Source organism: Otolemur garnettii, unplaced genomic scaffold (assembly GCF_000181295.1).
Source record: "Otolemur garnettii isolate 467f Iridium unplaced genomic scaffold, OtoGar3 scaffold00001, whole genome shotgun sequence".
NCBI lineage: Eukaryota > Metazoa > Chordata > Mammalia > Primates > Galagidae > Otolemur > Otolemur garnettii.
The window spans coordinates 48,557,792-48,574,260 of record NW_003852396.1 but is presented as its reverse complement, the minus strand read 5'-3'; the positions used below and the strand labels follow the sequence as shown (position 1 = coordinate 48,574,260).

General features: G+C 45.1%; 1 protein-coding gene across 1 annotated transcript in view; it reads right to left on the bottom strand.

Annotated features, from left to right (window-relative positions):
* The window catches only part of NAV2 (neuron navigator 2), a 276,592-nt gene that overhangs the window by 169,489 nt on the left and 90,634 nt on the right, over positions 1 to 16,469 (bottom strand). The window contains exons 7-8 of the mRNA XM_023510001.1: positions 6,070 to 7,171; positions 153 to 265 (exon numbers count right to left, since the gene is read on the bottom strand). Of these exons, the coding sequence (XP_023365769.1) occupies positions 153 to 265; positions 6,070 to 7,171 (1,215 nt within the window). The remainder of the gene's footprint in view (positions 1 to 152; positions 266 to 6,069; positions 7,172 to 16,469) is intronic.

Below are 16,469 nucleotides of genomic sequence, written 5' to 3'. Positions count from 1 at the left end.
GAAGGAAGCCAGCAAGTAAGTTTGTTTAGTTCACCCATCAATGCAACTGTAAAGCAACTTTCAATCAAGCTGGGCTCATGCCGCTTCACCAAGTGGTGGCATGGGAGGCCTCGCCACCCATAGACACAGAATTTCTGGGGCCCCATACTCACCAGTGAGCTCTTCCAGAGCAGGCTGTCCACTCTTGGTGTAGTGGCTGGGCTCCATACTCACACCCGCGGAGCTGGACTCGGCAGTAACATTCCCTTCCGTGTCTGTCTGGGACCTTCACACACAAACCAAAGAGAGACGCACTTGTCACTAGAGGTAACAAACTATCACATCTGGACCACTGGTCTGACCACAGCCCTTACCATCACCTCCTCCAGCAAAAAGCTTTAAAAAACAGCAGACTAGCAGAATGATGCTAAATAATTCATTAGCCACACGTGGAACAACATCCTAGCGGAGAAAGCCACTGATTTGTAAAAGATGAAATAGTCATTGCCCAAATGGAGGGTCTGCAGTCCTCCACTGGAGAACATGTCTCGGAATCCCCTTCAGGGAGACAGGTCTAGCCAGACAGATGCTAGAGGGTACTGGGTGCTTTGGATCATTTAACCTATGCCAAAAAAGCAACTTCTAAGTAACCAGTAATGCCAGCAAGTCAAGCATAAGGCTGACTCCACTGACAGCACCCCCTCCCTCCCGCCCCAAAGCCTCATGACAGCTCTCTCTGAAAAGGTAAAACCAGTTGGGAATGGGTGCCAAGCAGGTGTGTTTGCCCTCCAGGTTTCTGATTCAGAGCTCAGATCTTCTGACATGAAAGGTCTCATTGATCATTATTTCAACACTCAACTGAAATCTGTACTTCCCCAAACCTTCCCCATGCCCTTATTTGTCAAGCAAATTGAGGCAATGGCTTAATGCAATATTTTCTTACCACAACTACCTCTGTTCATTCATGTGTGGCATGCAAATGTTTAACTACACTCAGATGCATAACCCTGAGTGTAACATTATTAACTCATTAGCATTCCGAGCTAATTCAACCAGATTTTGCTTCCTATGAAGGTGTTTGCCAACGACGTGAACGGACCATGGAGGATGTGCTGATAAAGCTAAAGTCACCCACCCAGCCTTCCCGCTTTTGCTCTCCTGCCCAGGCTGTCACTCCTCAATCCTGTGATCTTTATTTTTAAAGGATTTTCATAATTTCAATATTCCTCTTCACCCCAACCATGGTCTAAGCCTTCATCATCTCTGCCTTGGCTTTTTAAAAATTATTTTTTATTAACTCATAACTTTGTACATTGATGCATTTATGGGGTCTAAGGTACTGCTTTGATATACAATGCAAAATGCTTACATTGAACTAAGTAACATATCCATCACAATTATACTCATTTCTTAATAGTTTTGAAATGTACCATTGCATCATGCACATTAGGTGAGGTCCCCCCAAATACCCTCCCTTCTCCCATATTCCCCCCTCTCCTCCCCTATCTCTCTCCTCTTCCCTTCTACTTTGTGGACTATAGTTATGTTTGCCATTCATATGAATATGTAGGTGGTTATATATTGATTTCATAGTAGTATGAGCACACTGGATACTTTTTTCCCCATTCTTGAAATACTTTACTAAGAAGGGTATGTTCTAGCTCCATCCAGGTAAACATAAAAGATGTGAAGTCTTCATCTTTTTATGGCTGCATAGTATTTCATGGTGTACATTTATGACAGTTTGTTAATCCATTGGTGGGTCGATGGGCACTTGAGCTGTTTCCATGTCTTGGCTGTTATGAACTGGGCTGCAATAAACATTCTGATGCTAGTGTCTTTGTTGTAAAATAATTTTTGATCATCTGGGTAGTAGATGATTCCTAGTAGAGGAATTGCAGGATCTAACCGTAGGTCTACTTTTAGTTCCTTGAGTGTTCTCCAAACTTCTTTCCAAAAAGGTTGTATTAGCTTGCATTCCCACCAGCAGTGTACAAAGGTTCCCTTCTCTCTGCATTCACGCCAACATCGGTAGTTTTGGGATTTTGTGACGTGGGCTAAACTTACTGGAGTTAGGTGATATCTCAAAGTGGTTTTGATTTGCACTGCTCTGATGATTAAGGATGATGAGCACTTTTTCATGTGTCTGTATCTGCCTATGCTTTATAAGTGCTTTGAAACAGGTATCCTGTTTCTAGCCTAGGGAGTTGCAAGCAGCAACCAGGTGTGAGAACCAGCCTGATTTATTCCTATTGGTCTGCATAATGTTTTAAATTGGCACAATTAGTTCAACATATAAAAATTAGGAGATTTCACAAGAAATACCTCGATGTCCACCTTCTCCCAGCTAAAACAAAAAAGTCTGGAAAGACTGAACACTTGTTCTCACATAGCGCCACCTGCTGGTGACAAGTGGTGGCTGTGACTTCAGAAGAGAAGAGGCGTGGAGGGTCTTCTGTCAGAGCCTGGCTCACTCTAAACCACCCATTTATATCACCTTTTTGGGTTAAGTAGGCATCTGAATCCATAATTTCCATTCTAGACTTTTCCTAAGTCTGATTTAATCCTCACAGGATCCTCCACTGACCTCTGAAATACTGATATGGTAATGTCACTCTCCCCAAAGGTTTCTGTCACTCACAGGAGGAGGACTTCCTGGGTGGATGATACCCATATCATGGGATTCTTCCCTCCTTTTTTGCCAGGCCCATCTCCTGCCATTCCCACCCTTTATACATAGCTCCACATTATGCTTCACTTTATGTGGCTTTTCTCCATTCCCAGTCATACCACGCCCTTGGTAGTGCTGTCTTTGCACTTACTGTGTCCTCTGCCTAATGGCCCTTCTCAGTCCTCCTCAGTTTGCTCCTAATCTGCCTTCATGATGCAGATGCACCATGTCATCTTGCCCTGGAAGCCTTCCCTGACTCTTGGCTAGCTGATCTCAACTCCTGACCAGTGTTTCTGTAGCACGCTCCTTATTCTCTTGTTGCCTACTTATCACAGTGTGATCTAATTAATAAATCTTTCCCTAAACTAGATCAAGAGCTCTCTGAAGGCAAGGGTTAGTTCAATTGCAAATGCTGAGCAGCCAACAAGAGTGTGCTGATTGAATAAATGAGAAAGTCTTAAGTCTCTAAAGAAGCTGGATGCTGGAAGGAACATTAGACTTGGAAGTTAGAACAGTTAGCTGGTTCCAGGTGGGAGATCCCTAACTAACTTGGCAGCCAGGCAGATGTGAGTTAAGTCACTTCACCACTTTGAATATCAGCATTCTCACCTGTACAAAAGGGATAGCAATAGAAATTTCTGGTTCTACTAAAATCAAACATGCCATGACACAAAAACATTTAGTAAATTATGTAGTAATAGGTGTCTGCTGTTATTTCTGAATTGATAAATGTAATCCATTCTGAGTGATTTAAAAAAATAGTACCTGTCTGGCTCAGCACCTGTAGCTCAGTGGTTAGGGCACCAGCCACATACACCAGGGCTAGTGGGTTCGAACCCAGCCTGTGCCTGCTAAATGACAATGACAACTACAACTACAACAACAAAATAGCTGGGTGTTATGGCAGGCACCTGTAGTCCCTGCTACTTGGGAGGCTGACGCAAGAGAATCACTTGAGCCCAAGTGTTTGAGGTTGCTGTGAGCTGTAATGCAACAGCACTCTATGGGGGTGGGGGGGTGAGATTCTGTCTCAAAAAAAAAAAAAAAGATCTTCTCTTTACCCATTGGTAACATCTTTAACATGGAGCAGTCCTAGGGGAGCAGGGAGCAAAGTAAGTTATACATAAGGAACCATAAACATGAGAGAATTTTAGGACAGCAGGGGAAGAGTTAAACATTTTTTAAAAACCTCAAATCTAGTCCAATCTCCTCACTGTATAGACGCAGCTCAGCGAGGATGTGATTTAGAGCATCAGGCCAGGACAGTGGTCAGAAGCCTGGTCCCAGGACTTACACAGACTTGGCTTTAAACAACATCAGCTCTTTTAGTTATTGGCTCTGTGACTTGGAGCAAATTACTTAATTATTCTAAGTCTCAATTAGCTCACGTATTGACTAGAAAAGCAGCAAGCTCATAGAGCGGTGGAAAGAATTAAGTGAACGAAGACACGAAAAGGGAGTCTCTGAACACACTCAGTGCACACTCAACAACTGTTTTTGCAGCTGGTGCCAAAGACTACCGAGGGTGTTGTGCGCTGATAAAGGTCAGGACCCCAGTGTCCCGCCTCCTATCCCCACCTCCCCTCCCAGACTTGCCTAAAGAGGAAGAAACCTCAGAGGGGCAAGAGACCATTACAGAAAGAGCATTAACGTTACAGTGGGGATAATCACATACACATCCTAGAGGTTTCTCCCTTCCTCCTCTCCGCCAGACATTTGGTCTTTACCTTTAAGAGTTGTTCTTCTCATAGAGAAGCTTGAAAGGAGGTTAAATGTTTTACAATCTTTGCAAAGACTACAGCCAAAAAAACAGAAGGAATGGGACTGATGGTGATCAGAGACTGCCATATATTTTAATTTTGAAAATGCAAATCAAGAATCTGTGAATAGCAGCTTGAATATGTATTATTTCACGACTATTAATGCTCTTTGAATTATGAAAACTTCACAGGGAGCTATTCAGCTGCTTCTATGCTTCAGAGAACAATTGCATTAAAGGCTGGGCATGCAGACGAGCTGAGTCATTATCTAAGGCTTGGCGCTCTCCGCAGGACTGTTAGCTGAACTGATGACTTGATTCAATAAAACCAGACTGTCTCCCAATTAAAAAGATTGGTGTGACCCTCCTGAAGGGGAAGGCCAGCAGAAGACAAGGGAGCAGGGGGGAGGGGTGGGGAAACTCGACAAAGCCTGACATTCTCTCACTGGCCGACGGTGGCTGGCTTTGCTCCGAAATCACTCAGGCTCCACTAGATACTGACAGGAATTGTAATGGAGCCCACTAGAAGGCAACTCGGGCAAGAGAGGGGAGCTATCTTACTTACTGAGGAGCCATACAAACACAGCAAGCTGAGTCTATGTACACATGTGTCTGCATGCATGCGTTTGCATTTTATAGAAGGATGTATACTCGTGGCCATACTTACATGTGACTGTCAAGGTTTCCACACCTATAGGTATGGCAGTGTATAGCTGTGTCTGTATATGTACTTAGGGGTCAGGGGTAATAAAATAAGCATCTATTGCAACATTCAATCATTAGTGTCCAGGTGCAGTGTGGCCCAACGCCCTGCACATCTCTAGCACGGGGTCCAGCTGAGTGCTGTGAGCAAAAGCTCTGGGAACTCCTCAATTCACTGTGCTGGGGAGCTTCCGTCTCCCTCCGTGGACACATCCACACATATCATGCAGCATCTGGGACCAATGTGAGCAATACACAATGTCACTGGCCAAAACCCTGCAGAGAAAGCAGCCGCTGGCTCCACAGTCTCCCATAGGCCTACGGATGTGCCATCAAACACACGGCAGGGTCAGGGGACAGACGCAAGTCAGAAGGACAGAATCACCCACAAACATATAGGCTTATCGCCTGGATTCACCGTGGGGTCTCTTGTCCTTCTAGAACCAGCCCCTCCCTCGCCATTACCCTTCCCACCTGTCAGAAAGCCCCAGCAGTGACTAGAGGATCTGGGCGTTCTAGGCAATCACTGCTATGAGAAGTCCCAGTCATTTCAGCAAGGTGGGTTTTGTGTACTTTTTTTTTTAAAGTTCACTGAGGATGAGTTAGGGCTGCTTCTGAGGCCTGCTGCTGACACGGGGCCACCTGCCCTGCACGTGCTAGCCTGCACATTTCAAGCTGCTGCCGGTATGAGAGCCCTGGGTCCCAGGTGCTCGGTGGGCTCCTGGCAGCAGTTCATTCTTTGCTTCCCCTCTCTAGCTTTCCCCACCCTCCAAGCCCCTGCTGTAGGAACTGCTCCCTGGAGCACACCACGCATGTCTATGTGGAACTTGTCATGTGGCACCTGGGCTCTTGCTTACGTGTTCCTGGAGGGGAACCTGGAGCCTACCCTCACAGAATCCACACAAAAGGTGCTGGTGCCCACTGACCTGGGGGAGCAAGGGCAGGTGGCTGCTCCTACCTGTACAGGAAAGGTGCGACCGTGGCAGTGTTGGGATGGTTGTATTGCTGCTGGGGCTGAGGTAGCTGAACACTGACGGTATTGCTTCCTGTGGTCTGGGTGGTCCCCACGGACCCGCTGACCGTCTGGCTGCTGATGCTGTGGTTCAGGGTGGTTCCTCCTGGGCCTTTTCCTTCTGAGGATGCCAGGCTGGAGGAAGAGCTAGAGTGTCTGCCATCCAGCTGGGGCTTCTGCTGGGGGAGCCCCGAGTTCGGCCTTGCACTCCCCCTCCGCTCCCCTTCCTTGGAAGGTGCTGGGGCACTTGGGGCTTTCCCGGGCATGCTCTTCATTCCTGGTTTTGGTATCCCACTGTGGGAAGGGGCCGTGGGCTCCTTCTTGGCACTGTTGAGCTTCCCCCCTTTGGGGATGAAGCTGGCGATCTTGGAGGACTTTTTTGGCATCTCGGTCACGGTGGCTGCACTGGGGTCTTCTTTCGGCTCCTCCTTGAGGTCCAGCCGCTCAGTCACGGAGGCTCTCTTGGCGAGGTCCTTGCCTTTCTCCTTTTCCTTCTCCCGCTGTTGTTTCTCCTTCTCTTTCTCATTGCCTTTTGGTGAATTCTTCTTGTTGGTCAGCGCCCGGCTGAAAGTCCTCTGTGCAATGCCCTTGAGCGCAATCTTGGGGCTACTGGAAGCAGGTCCCACTGCGGACAGTGTGCGGCCAGCAGCCTCTAGCTCCTCGCTCTCCTCAAAGCTGGGCAGGATCTCCAGCCGCTCGCAGCTCGTGTCCCGGGACCCTGGGCCCTCACCTGCCTTGGAGCCTCCTTTACTATTGAAAAGTTTTAGTTTCTCCAACATGGACTTCTGATTGTTGGGGGCTGGCTTCATGGCTTCAGGAGGAGGCCTGGGGGCCTCGGGCCCAGGTGGCTTGACGGACAGCATGGACGCTGTGGCACTGTGCTTCACGCTGAGGGACTTGCTGCGCCAGGGCTTGGAGGCCGAGCCGGGCAGCGGGATGGCCGAGGAGGTGCTGCAGTTAGTGGGGGTGGAACTGCTGCCGCTCTCCAAGGAAACAGGTGCATTTTCGCTCATGCCGAGGTGGGAGGAGGCTGAGCTTGCCAATGACTCTGCAGAAGACAGAGAAGAGAAGGAGACTTGAACCACGTCTGCTGACCCGACATAGCCCATCATCCCAGCCCGGACACCATATAGCCCCAATATCTGCTTTGTGGATTATCTGCGGTTAAATTTTAAAAGCTGTCTCAACTTCCTCTTGCTTTCTAGGCATAGTTCATACCGCCCACCTGCACCCTGGTCACATTTTGGTGGCAGGTGCTGTGCCAATGCATATTGATCTTCACAGTAAGATGTGCAAAGCATAACTAAGAACATAAATCTATGAAAACCAAAAACTCGCACCTCCAATAACGGGGGGGTATAAAAACAGTAGGAAATACCTACCATTTTGAATTATTCATCCCACAGCCTGTTTACCAATAAAGCCAAAGGATCAAGAATTATCCAACTTTAGGGAAACAATCAATGTGGCGGAGACATTAAAATAAAACAGATCTTCCCCCCCCCCAAAAAAAACCCAGAAAAGGAGGAAAAACCAAGTAGAATTTTTAGAGAAGAGTAACGATTCACAGAAGCTATTAAATCCTATCAAAGTACATAAGTTTTCTCTATGTTGGCACTTTTCAAGAGTTATAAACATGACTCCCCTTTGACTTTTAAAAAACAAACTTTTTTTGTTGTTACTGCTTAAAAGTATAATCTCTGCAGATGGCTCCAGTATAGGCATGAAAAAAAAAAAAAAGAAAAAACGCACAGGTTATCTGTAAGTCAAGGCTTCCCCTTGGCACTCAGTGTTTCCCTGGCTGGACTCTTCTCAGCAAAGCTTGAAAATATTTTTAAACTAGAGCCAGAATTATTCTCGCAAGAGCAGGCTCCAGACTGAGAGTTTGCTAGCCACCAAGGTGGCCCAGTATCGCAGGAATGGAAACTGTGGCTCCCTCCAGCTTCAGGCAGCACTGGGAACTACGCAGCCCTGTCTCCCAGAGAAGGAGGGCTGTTAGAGAAAGTGGCAGGAAGGCAGGACTCCGACTCGGTCTCTCTGAGCCGGTGCCCACGCCCGCCTACGCCCCACGCCTGCTGTGCGTGGCCGCCAGGATGCGCCCCCTTCAGCCCCCAAACCGCACCCCTGCATCTGCAAAGTCTGGACGACATGACTTACCTAGCAGCAGCCACTTTCTCCTGCAATGATTCCCCAGGAAAAATTCTCCGACCGGAGAGGCTGCCCTTCCAATTGTCACAAGTGTTTTCGGTTAAACTGCTCATGTTTCTAATTAACTTTTGTCATCCACAACTACTCCGGTGCCCAGAAGCTTGGCGGGATTAACGGCTGCTTCTTCTGCTCTCTCTTTTTTTTTTTTTTCTTAATACCTATGTTCCGCTGCCTTCTAGCAACAGAGTAAACTGTATATAGAGCGGCTTTTTATGATTTAAAAGTCAACGGCCGCTGCAGCCAAGTGAAGGCTGCCCCTGTGTGGGGCGCAAGCACGCAGCTCTGCGTGGCGGGAACTGCTTCCCTTCACTTACTTTCTTACTTTCTCGGGCTGCTCGGGAAGCCGCAGCTCCAGGGTGATCCAAAGCAGACCTCCCAATGTTTTAAAACACATACATCTTCCTGACTTACTGGGGATTTGGGTTTGGAGGGGAGGGTGCTGCACAATCCTCCCTAACAGAACTCATGGGGTGTTGTTGGATCTTTTCCTGGGGAGAGCCAAAGGCTGGCTTGGAAACAGGCTCAAGGAACCCACCCACACTGCCCGGCTGTTACAGGGTCTCCACAGGCTTGATGCTGCCCACTGCCCAGGCCTACGCAGTGTGTCAGGAGGTACAGAACTCGGCATGAAAAAGGAGGAAACTGAGACTCAGGTAGGGCTACAGAGTGACCCTAAATTACACAGCTAGAAATGTATAGATCTGGGCTTTGAACACGGGTCTCCTGCTGCCGATCCCTTAGGGAGGACATGGAGCTGCCTTCCCAGATGGAGAACACATGTACAACAGCCACTTCAGTGACAAGAGAGCTTTCTCAGGTGCACTACAAACTAGCCCAGCCTGCGTCCCAGAAAGTGGCTCTCTGGTTGAGATAACAACAATCCTCAAATTCTGAGTACGACTCCTCTCAGGACAACTGCCTTTCCCTCTATCTGAGCTCAGATCTGGAGCAGAAGTAAAACATTCATTCATTCATTCATTCCATCTATTCACCCATTCATCTGGCTTCTCATATTTGCCAGATACTGTTCTAGGTACTTGGGATACACTGATGATAAAACATACCAAAAGAATTCTGCCTGGGGGTAGCACCTATGGCTCAGCTGGTAGGGCATTGGCCCGATATACCGAGGGTGGTGGGTTCAAACCCAGCCCCAGCCAAACTGCAACAACAACAAAAAAATAGTTTGGCCTTATGGCGGGCACCTGTTAGTCCCAGCTACTTGGGAGGCTGAGGCAAGAGACTTGCCTAAGCCCAGGAGTTGAAGGTTGCTGTGAGCTGTGTGACGCTGCCCAGGGCAATAAGCAAAATTAAATTAAATTAAATTAAATAAATCTCCACCTGCATGGAGTTTGCAGTTCAGCAAGGAGGAAATAGATAATTAATTAACAAATAAATTATATCATTTGTTAGAAAATAAGTGCTAAGGAAAAGTGAAGCGGATCTGGGGACAGATGGCAACACTGTCCTTGCAGAAACTACAAGACCACATTGAGAAAACTGCTTCTCTTCTCTAAAGGTGTTTTAGGCACAGGTTCCATGTGAACGTGGATCACTGTGACCTCTCTGCTTAAAACTCCTATGAAGCTTGCTCAGAGTGGTTTTGACAACAAACTACCTACCTGCTATTTCTATGCATGTTTAACACTAACAATCATCCACATCTAACTAACAACTGACCCAGAAGAGAACAGACACTGGGCTGGTCTAAGTGAAATAGCCAGAGTCACTGAAAAGGTGTGTCTCATTCAAGAAAAGGTGAAAGGTGCAGGGAAAGGGCCTCCACTCAGGCAGGTGTGATGGCCACTTATGCAGGCCATGCCAGAAGAGTCCCTGGGGACCCCCACCTGACATTTAAACCTCAGTCTAAACGCCTCTTCCTCTGTCAGGCCATCTGAGACCCTCAGGCTGCTTGTCTATATCGCATGGCATTTTCCCTACTGTGTGCTTCCCTAGGATTCGGTCCATACCCTCCCCATAAAAGAATGTTTAAGGGTCGCCTGCTCTACACTGTGCTCTGGGAACACACTGAATAAAGCTCCTGTCCTCCAGGAACTCACTGTTTAGGGGTACAGTAGACCTTAAAGCAAACCACAAAGCCAATGTCAAGAGAGGTAAGAACTATGAGAAATAGGGGTAGGCTATACTAACTGTCCCTGGAGAGTTTCGGAAGCCTTCCTCAAGGAGGTCTGGGATTTCCTCCTGGACAGAGACTCCTTCCCTGAGTCATCTCTGTGTCCTCTAAAGCCTGCTGGAGCATAAAAATACTTAGTAAATAATTTCTGGAGTGTTGGTTGGTAGTTTTGACATTTGTAAACCACACTTAAGGCAACTGAGATAGAGGATTTGTGACGAGTCATTAGAACTTTTCAGCCTAAACACAGGAAAAAATTCACAAACCCAGAGCTTCAGAATTTTGACTTAGCAATTAGCCTGGGGTCCCTTAGTTGGGAAATCATGGGGACATTTCAAGGCTACTCATTACAGATATAAAAGGTAGCCCCTGGGTATGATTCTGAATTTGGTTCTAGAGCAAAAGTCTTCTGATAGGGCAGCAGGGCATCTGTGGACCACGTCATCAACACTTGGTACTCATGTGATGGCAAGACATCCTCTAATTGGTACCAAGGGCTTCAGGTCATGAGCGGTATTATCCAGGGTAATCTTGACACATTTCTGTCATTCTTAGGGTATCCTACTAGTGATCTCAGATCTTGGCTGAGTGGCTATTTAGGGCCGGTTCCTCTTTCTTTAGAAAGCAGCCGCTTCTAAGGTCAGGGTCCTGTGACCCCCCCGTATGAAACTTTCCCTATCAGGCTTCTGAGATAGGAAGATAAATGAAAGGGAGGTGATGGCAGGTAGGTTAGACCTCAGACTTTGTCACCAACTAATGGTATGATCCTAGATTTGCCCTTTTGCCCCTCTGAGCTTCAGTCGCTCCACTTGTTAGAAAGGGGATGAACTATTTCTCTAGAGACCTTTTAGCTTTGTTCCTATGCAAATTTCAGCAAGTCTCTGAGAGACCCTATGAGGCTGGGCCATGGCCAGTCTTGTCTCATGGGCCCCGTGAATGCAGCTCTCACTCTCTAAGTTCTATACCATCATTCTGTGCTATAGCATGTGGGACATTTCTTTATCTTCAAATATTCCCCCTCCATAGTTCTCTTGGATAATGTTTTCTAACAGATGGAGAAAACTGGCTGGATCAAGGTATAATTAACCTTGTGAATTCAGAAGAAAACAAGTCTAAGGAAGGGAGGGTGGAATGAGTTCTTTAAAATGAAAAGCACTTCTCTTCGTAATAACTAACAGCTCTTATTATTTTTCCTCCATGTACATGAACCTTTGTTAGAACAGAGGAACCTAAGAGGAAGAAAAGAGAAAAGCATAGAAGGACGTTATGAACACCTGTACTCCCAAACAGTGGGAGTGCGTGTGGGCCACTGAAATGGGTTAGATTATTTCAGATGGCACATGAATGAATACTTTTATATTTTAAAGGTCATGTATTTATTGTATTGCATATTACTGAAAGATAAGTGGCCCACATATAGATTAATAGTTTCACGAATATTAAATGTAGATTTAAAATTTGAGTTGAAAAAAAATTTGAGTTGACTTCAGGGAAATACAAAATAAATAAAAACACGAGTGGTTCACAGATTTGGCAAAAATCATACAGAAGATTTATGAAAGACTGAAGTTGGGGGAAATGCCATTTTATTAAATCAAGATATATTCATTTTAGGCTAAATCTATTCTTTTGGAAAAAATGTAATCAACCAAGTAGAAGTCAAACCAGAAGGCTCAAATGAGGACTAGGTTCAAAACTAACCTGATATGGGTACTTTTAAAAGTTTTATTTATTGTTATATATTTGTTTTAAAATGACTGGGCTTTGTTGAGTCAAAGATAATTTTAGAATAATGGCTTAACAATTTTTTGACCACATAGTAAAAACACAGTAAGAATGGTATATCATCGTCCACCAAGCATCCACTTATCCATATATTAAACTGAAAAATAGCAAGGTATACTCTAACTACCCTAGTCTGTTCTAAAAGATATTGATCACAGGGCCCCAGACAGATTTTACGACCCACTGATGGGTCACATCCTTCAGTTGGAACATCTCAGCTCTGAAAGACCAGCAGCTTAAGAGGTACACCCACCACCACTGACAAACCACCTCAAGAAGGAAAAGTCTCATTTGAAACACCATAGACAGGATGCCTTTGAAGAAAAGACTGTTTTTTTAGGGTTTAGAGACAGCATTAATCCTCCAGTGAGAAGGGAGAAAATTTGGTTTGGTTTTTCTGGCAACCAGCCTTAACCTTCCCTGACAGGAACTAAAATGCTTTCTAAATGAAAATACTGTTTAAAGCAGATAAATAAGCATTTCTTCCTCTCTCCCTCTGCGACGGTGAACACCGGCCCCAGGTCTCTTCTGTCCTTAGCTTTTCAGTTAGAGAAACGTTGGTGGTCTGGTTCTGATGCCAACACACACTCCGGGAGAGTGTCCTGGGCCCGTTGATACCCAGCTCCTGTCACTGGCTACTGGGATTTTAAATCTGCCCTGGGGAGGTTTCTGGCCTAAATCCTCTCCAAAGTCTTTGGGAAATAAGCCTGATTACTGGGCCTGGGAAAATGTCTGCAACTTCCTATAATTTGTCAAGGTGTCAATCTTGAATGTTGAACTTGGTTCGGATAACTGAAACCAGTTTGTTTTTTTTTTTTAAGTTTTATTTTTTTTTTTAAGTGTGTGAATTCCAGGCACACAGGCTAAAGATTATTTTTGGTTACTCTAGTCAGTTTCTTTACAACCCTGGCAGCCACCAGGGGTGCTCAAACTTTTTAAACAGGGGGTCAGTTCACTGTCCCTCCAACCGTTGGAGGGCAGGACTGTGGGCCCTGGGACGAGTCGGCTGCTAAGCAGGATAGGCAGCAGTGGCAAAAACACCCAGCGGGCCAGATAAATGTCCTAGGCAGGCTGCCTGTGGCCCGCGGGCAGTAGTTTGAGGACACCTAGGAGCAGGTGAGCCTGGCTCAGTCCTCCTAGGGTTCTGCATAATCCTTTGAGCCTGGCTGGAAGAGTCTTCTCAACACTGTTGTATCAGTGTCTGTTATTAACGGCGCAGGCTTAAATACAGTCTTCTCTCCAACTCCTTTCTGGAAAGGATGCCTGGAGATAAAGAAAGAAGGAAGGGAAGGGAGAGTGGAGCATGAGAATAACCAAGGACTGTGGACAGGAAAGTGAGAGGGCATGGAGTAAGAGAGAGCTGGGCTTTGGACCCACATGCTCTAAGGATCTTATTGTGTTGACAATTCCACAGGCTTCTAGAATGTCCACACTAGAATAAGGATGACGACTTACATAATCAGCATCATGAAGAACCAAGTTCAAGGTGTTACACCCCCAGTATCAAAACTAACTACAAGCTACAGCAATTAAAACTGTGTGGTACAAGGATAAAGACAGACCAGTGGTCAAATGCTTTTCAGCAAAAGTTCCATGACTACTCAACCAGGAAAGGGGTCTTTTGAATAAATGGTAGGTAGAAAACTGTGCTTTTCATGTGGAAAAACAGAGAGTTGGACTCTAGATGTACACATGGCCAGTAAGAAGGTGGAAAGACATTTAACATCAATAAGCAGTAGAGAATGTTAATCAAAACTACAATAGACACCACTTAACTATCCTCTATTCATTGGGATGGTTATTATGTAAGAAATAAAAAGTGTTCCTGATACTGGCTACCCTGCGTTGTGGTTACTAGTTCCATTTGACTTAGCTTACACCTAAGAATGGCTGATCCATGACTAAATGCCCCGAAATGGTTGCCAGAAAAATCAGTACACAAACTAAAGCTGGTACCTACACTGGATCCCTCCAAGTGGCTCAAAATTAAAATCGGTTGCACCTAACTTGTCTCTTCTTGGATAATTATGTCAGTGTTCTCCAAAACTAAGTGAACGCAAAGAACTGGAAATGTTGGTTATTTTTGTTGTTTTTCTTTCTTCTATACTATGGTATAGATATCTTACAATTGTGGGTTAACATGTCACGTGCACATACTCCAGGATCTTGTGACAGTGTGACCAAAAATAAACACATGGAAAGTAAAAGCACGTCATCCTGGTAGACGGAAGCCTTCTCTATCCTGCATGGACCACGGATTTCCCCATTTTCCTCAGTGACTTTTTCACCCCAGAGGAAAGGGAAGAGGCCCTTGACAGCTGGAGCAGTTACAGTTGTGTTTCTTTTTAAATATATAACGAGGTAATCCTTTTTCTTCTGTGGCTTATTTTGGATAAAACCAAGCGAAACTATGGGCAGTGAAGTCATTTGTTCCTCGACTGGGAGCTACAAAACAGTTAAAAATTAAATAAAGACGGAATTATCATTTTCCAAAGTAATTTTCGCTACATTTCCTCCGAGCCGTTTTACAAGGTATATTTTCAAATCCCACTTAATGTCATAAAGGACTAGAAAAGCTAAACAAAGGTTAGCCTGCTGGAAATGTTAATATACCGTTGGGCTTATGTCTGAGCTTGTGATAACACCTTAAAAAGGGAATAAATTCTTCAAATCTCTGTCTCACACACACACACAGACACACACACATTCACATCAAAAAGTGTTCTATGAAGTTTTGTCCTCCCACTCAGCTGGATAAAGAGACAAATCATTTGCTGGCATCTGCAGGAAGACATGCTTAAAAGTAAAAGGCATTCTTATTCTTTATCTTTCATTTCTTGAAGTCAAATCACTCTCACGATACATCCTTCCTCTGTCTTGAACTTATTTGTTTAAAATTTCCAGGAGAAAACCTTTGCTTTAATTGGCCAAACGATTTCTCTATCTTGTACCATATATGGCTGTGTAAGAAAGTATAAAATTGGCTGTAGAAAGCCTTCTCCCTTTTCTCAAGCGAGTGTATGAAATTTCATAAAGAGATTATACACACTGCATAGGGGGCGAATCCCATTCTTTTGGGAGGTTCTTGTTCACACCAACAGCTTTTTGGCAGAGAGACATGGTTGTACACTGTTATAAATATGTCCTTCCGAGAGAGTTCAGGAATTCCTCAGGTCCCCCTCCTCCAGCAGACAAGCCCAAATCTTTCTGCTTTCTCTTGGGACAATGGATGAGCATCCCAAAACAAGGAGTCCCCAAACCAGTGGTAAACAGGCAATAAAAGAGAGAAGAGGTTTCATGGCCAGCTAAGTTTGGAAAATGAAGGGATAAATAGTAGTCAATAGTTTTCTTGTCTGTGGGACTTCTCTGAGCCTTTAACGGGATTACTTGCACTGAACTATCCAACATGATAACGGGAGGGTGTGATTCTAAAATATGTTTTAGCCACAGAATTGATTCTATAGGATAGCCAAAGGAAAGAGCCTGTCATAGGATCCATTTTGGAAAACTGTCCTGAAGGAAGGGGGCAGAAAACAGGTACACAACTCAAACCAGAAAAGACAGGTGTCTACCAGGTACTAACCATGAGAGCTAGGGAAGGGAGAAGATGCACCCTGACGTCCCCTGTGAGGTTATAATCTGGTAAAGTGTGAAATTCTTTTATGCATTTTGGGTATTTAACACCCTTAATATGTACCTGTTCCCTTTTACTTCAAGAGGATTAATGCAAGTCTCTGAACAAAAGCCAAAAGCTACAGGAAAATAAGAAGTGGGAGTTATTGCCAGGCAGCAGTATGCCTAAAAGATTTCCATCAACAGTTAGGCTCCCTGTGACTCATTAAAGGGATGAGGCTGCCATGAAAGCCCATGGGATCTTTGGCTATATTAATACACTCAGAACAAGGAAGATAAAGATTTGACCTTGTTGCACATAGCTCATATCACAGCTAGAATAATGACATCTTAGAATTTGGACCTGGGATGACTTCTTAGAGATCATCTACTTTCATTCTCTTCCCAAAAGGAGAAACAGAGCCTTGGGCAAGTAATGACTTCTCAAGGTCTTGCATTCAATAAATGGATGGCATGGTTGTTACTGAACCTGGAACTCTGGAGTTTGTTAAGAAATGTAGCTTCCCTGACCCTACCCCAAACCTACCAAATTAGAATCTCTGAGTCTGAACCTTCAAGAAGCAGGACATTTTTTTTTTTTTTTTTT